The 4,473-nt window shown below is 32.6% G+C and overlaps 1 protein-coding gene across 2 annotated transcripts; it reads left to right on the top strand.

Annotated features, from left to right (window-relative positions):
• Positions 1-227: 227 nt before the first annotated feature.
• On the top strand, positions 228-3,672 carry LOC134249657 (heat shock 70 kDa protein 12B-like). 2 transcript variants are annotated; one of them, XM_062731989.1, is made up of 4 exons: positions 228-587; positions 901-1,119; positions 1,598-1,748; positions 2,586-3,672. In XM_062731989.1, the coding sequence occupies exons 1-4, from the start codon at positions 537-539 to the stop codon at positions 3,635-3,637; spliced, it is 1,473 nt and encodes a 490-aa protein (XP_062587973.1). In that variant the 5' UTR covers positions 228-536; the 3' UTR covers positions 3,638-3,672. The 2 variants fall into 2 exon arrangements, with proteins under 2 accessions (XP_062587973.1, XP_062587972.1); XM_062731988.1 differs by having other exon boundaries at positions 228-634.
• The last annotated feature ends 801 nt before the right edge of the window (positions 3,673-4,473 follow it).

The raw sequence follows: 4,473 nt of genomic DNA, 5'->3' as shown, positions 1-4,473 counted from the left end.
CACAGAAAACGATCAACAAACTTAAACGCCTTTAACACGTGTTTTGATATCTTTAAAAATTTAAAGGTATCATAATGTTTTTTTTTCTGTCATTTAAATAAAAAAAATATTTAAAGATATTAAGTCAGCTTTCTTTTATACTGTAGTTCCATATATGGAAAAATATAACGGGTACATGGCAAAAAACAGAAAAGGCATTTAAGCGATACGAACTGATTGTTATCAAGTGCATTTGAAGGATGGATGTTTGTCTGCCATGTCCCATTTACACCATTACAAAATGAAAGTAGTGAATAAAGGAAGTAATTTATTGTATACCTCGTAGATTATGTCTGAAATTTCACCTTCCAATTGGCTGGTCGTAGCAGCAATAGACTTTGGTACTACGTATAGTGGATATGCCTTTTCTTTTCGTGATACGGCGAAGGATTTTCACACTTCCCAAAATTGGTGTTCTGGAACGTCAAATCTTCTATCACAGAAAACTCCAACATGTATTTTATTGAATCCGGACGAAACATTCAATTCCTTTGGATATGAGGCGCAAGATGCTTATACAACATTGGCATCAAATGGAGAACATCTGGGTTATTTTTATTTCTTTGATTTTAAAATGGAACTTTATCATTCCAAGGTATGTAAATTTATAAGTCAAGCTATCTTTTTGCCGATCGGTAATTGCGCAACTGCTATTTGTGTCAAAAATGTTTAAAGGAAAATACCTTCTCAGACATAAGATGATGTAAATTCTTTGTTTTTTTATTCCAAATTAAAGCAAAAACACAATAATAGAAAAAATACATCCTCTCACCTTTTTAATGATCCTGGATATGTGTTGATGCATAAACATTGTATATGCTATTATAGATCGAAATTGAAGAAGTTTTCTATTTGATTCAGAATTTGAACAGAAAAACAATGTTAAGCGACATCAGCGGAAAACAGATTAGTGCAGTTAAGGTTTTTGCTCTGTCGATTAAGTACTTAAAGGAACACTTTATGACCACTCTAAAAATGAGCTTGCCTGACGCTTCGGAAAAGGATGTAAAATTTGTCCTAACTGTTCCCGCCATTTGGACGGATGCAGCCAAACTTTTTATGAGAGAAGCAGCAAAAGAGGTGGTAGTTGGGTTGGATTATTCATATAACTATTTTTCAAATAAGGTTTACATGTATTTCTATTCCCTTTTGCTTCTTTTTCAATTTTTATGGTATGTTAAAAAATCATTTTATTTAATTTCTTGATTAAAATTAGCCAAAAACATCCTTTTTGACCAAAGTTTGTCTGTTTGTCGTACTGGGTGGGCAGAAATGGGGAATCAAAGTTAACATAGGAATATGTTAAAAAAAGATTTTGCAAATAAATAAACAAGAACAGAAATTAATTTTTTAGTATATCCATGCTTAGTAATATTAATAAAGAAACATTTAAGGTGTAGATTTTTTATTTTGTTCAAATAATGTCCGCTGGGATAGAATTGGGCCATAAAAAGTAGTTAAAGTTTTACAAAAGAATTAGTAGGGAAATATGTTAAGAAGAATATAAAGGTCATTGTTACTCAGGTGAGCATTGTGGTCCCTGGACCTCTCGTTTCAGGCTGGCATTGCATCTGAACGTTTACTTCTTGCTCTTGAACCAGAGTGTGCGTCAGTTTACTGTAAAGATATTGCTCCTGATAAATTGTCACGTGGAAAATGTCTTACAGCAAATGGAAAAAGAACGCAATATGTCGTTGCAGATATAGGAGGTAGGGTTTTGAAGTTTCATACAGTAATATCATTCCCTAAATCTTGCTGTAATAAACTGGTATATTTTTCTTTTAGATAAGAGAGGAATTGATAGGCCCCTATTTGCCCCAAAACCGACAACTATATTTATTAGTGATTTATAACAATTTAGAAATTTGACTTAATCTTGCAATATATAATTAAAGGAATTTAAGAAGGCTGGGGGGTCAATAGTTAGAATGATCTAACTGTGTCTCGGTACAAGCCCTCACCACAGCTAAAATACATCCCATATACTTGCAATGTAGCAAATCGAAGCGGATCCGGTCCGAAACGATTTTGAAGAATATAAATTGATTTGCACTGGAAATAACTACCAAATAAATCAAAACAAACCTTTTTGAGATTGCTTATGCCTTTTATCCCAGAAAATAATCCATCTAAAGATGAAAATCCAATAAATTTTCTCAACATTTTTCTCTCGCTTCGATAATTTACCTGCCATGTTTACATTCAGAACTCTTTAGAATGTTTGTAGTAAAAACACTGATTATACTGAGTGCGAGTTAACGCCCATGTTTCTTTTGCTACATTACGAATACTATCGTTAAACCGGGTCCGTAGGACAATGGCATTTTAACGATAGAACGTTCTATCTAGGGGGTCAACAAAATAACCACAAATTAACCACCAGATTTAGATACGGTATCTTAAGCTGTCAACAATCATTTGGCAAAGAAAAAAATCATACATTTTAGTTTTAAAATTTAATCATTTTTGTATATATGGAGCTCTTCTTTTAAAGGAGATCGAAATAGTCTGAAAATGGCTGCATTCTAATGTGTATTCTAATATAGGGGGAACAGCAGATTTTAGTGTCCATGAATTGGAAATTGATGGGTCCATCACCGAACTTCACAAAGCAAGCGGTGAAGCTTATGGCGGTACATGCGTTGACAAGAAATATGTTGAAATAATACAGTCCATTTACGGAGTAAAATCATTTGAGAGACTGAAACATGAGGAAATGGAAGATTATCTGGAGTTTTTAAGAGATTTTGAGGTTAAGAAAAGAACAGTAACTAAAGAGTTAGCAAAGAAGTATAACATTCGTATTCCATTATCACTGAATGATTTTGCAAAAGGGAACAAAGTTGATTTACAAAGAAGAGAATGCCTATCAGTCAAAAGGGAATTTGAAGTAATGCGAGACAGGATAAAAGTTAATGGACACTTTATGCTACAGCTTTTCGAGGATTCCATAAATGAAATATCAAATCACCTTCAAAACTTGTTGAAAGATTATCCCGATATTTCCTGTATAATATTAGTAGGTGGATATTCCGAATGCAGTATTCTGCAAGAAAAAATATCATTGATGTGCGCAGATAAGAATGTAATAATTCCTAATGAATGTGGCCTCGCAGTAGTGAAAGGAGCCGTTTTATATGGCCACAACCCATCAATCGTTTCTTGTCGTGTATTAAGATACACTTATGGAACAAATACGGATTTCAGATTCGAGACTGGAAAACATGATGAAAAGAGGAAATACATTGATCAGTATGGCATAGTTCGATGCCGTGGAACATTTGATCCCATTATTTCTTCTGGAACTAAAGTGCTTGCAAGTGGAAAGAAATGTACCTTAAAAAGTGTTCCATTGGATAAGTTCCAATCCTCTGTCATTTCTGAAATTTATTTCTCGGAAAAGAGCGATGTACTTTACATCGACGAAGAAGATTGCAGATATTTAGGTAAAGTTGAAATTCCATTGCCTTATCTGGGGTTTAAACCAACTTTGGAAGAAGAATTTACATTTGGTATGACAGAATTAGTTTATACCGCAACAATCCAAGAAACTCAACAAACTGTCGTGAAACATTTCAATGTATTTGATGTTGTATAATGTTACTAGTTCAAGTCTAGTCATTTTCGAAATAAAACCCATAGCATATCTAATTTGTTCCGTTTCAATAAAAAAAACTACTTTTCTTTAGCGTGCACGGCGTGTAATTCGAATTACTTCCTTTGCGTCGCTAGTTTATAACGATAGAAAATTATGGTTCATTATTTTATTATAAAATTTGAAATTAATTAAAAATAGAGTTTTATTTTAATTGTCTAAATATTCAATCTCATTAATTTTTAGCAATTCGCAAAATCAGGTCTTTTTGTCTGAGAGATTGGAAAAATAGCTGTACAATGAACAATTGCAACGACTGTTCAATAAGCAATGTCCTCGGTGCTCGGAAAGACACAAAAAAACCTTTTCAATGATTTAGTTTTAATGATTTAAGAATATATGCAAGGTACCCTACATACTGATAATTTTTCAAGATATTCTTAATTTGAGATTATAGTGTCATTAGATGTTCTTAGATAAAAAATCGTCATGCATTACCAGGTTTTTTTTGAAGATATCAAATAATGAAAAATGTAGCATTTTTCAAAGAAAATTATACTGAAATATATACGAAAATATACAAAAGAAAAGTTCCTGATTTTTCAACATTAAAATATGTTTTAAAAGAGGTGTACAATTCCATATATAGACTTAAAAAGTATTGCACACAGGTCTTTCATGTAGTGGAAATCTTCAACTCCAAGGAAGAGCACAATAAAGTTCAAACTGTGTTGCGTATGACCTTAACTTAAATATTCTCTTGTAATTGAAACACATGGCCATAACACTTTAACCAATTTCTGATTGCTTTTAGAACTCATTTTTCAGTATGCCCCTTC

The sequence above is a fragment of the Saccostrea cucullata genome, unplaced genomic scaffold (assembly GCF_032062105.1).
Source record: "Saccostrea cucullata isolate Sc308-1 unplaced genomic scaffold, CSIRO_AGI_Scuc_v1 ctg1896, whole genome shotgun sequence".
Lineage (NCBI taxonomy): Eukaryota > Metazoa > Mollusca > Bivalvia > Ostreida > Ostreidae > Saccostrea > Saccostrea cuccullata.
The sequence above is the reverse complement of the archived record's forward strand: the minus strand, read 5'-3'. Positions and strand labels throughout refer to the sequence as shown.

What these genes read in the sequence shown, in the direction of transcription:
- LOC134249657 (XM_062731988.1), top strand. Translation starts at nt 329, where the DNA reads ATGTCTGAAATTTCACCTTCCAATTGGCTGGTCGTAGCAGCAATAGAC. An exon ending in TGAGAGAAGCAGCAAAAGAG is followed by an intron (nt 1,120 to 1,597) that starts GTGGTAGTTGGG and finishes CTCTCGTTTCAG; the next exon opens with GCTGGCATTGCATCTGAACG. An exon ending in TGTCGTTGCAGATATAGGAG is followed by an intron (nt 1,749 to 2,585) that starts GTAGGGTTTTGA and finishes ATTCTAATATAG; the next exon opens with GGGGAACAGCAGATTTTAGT.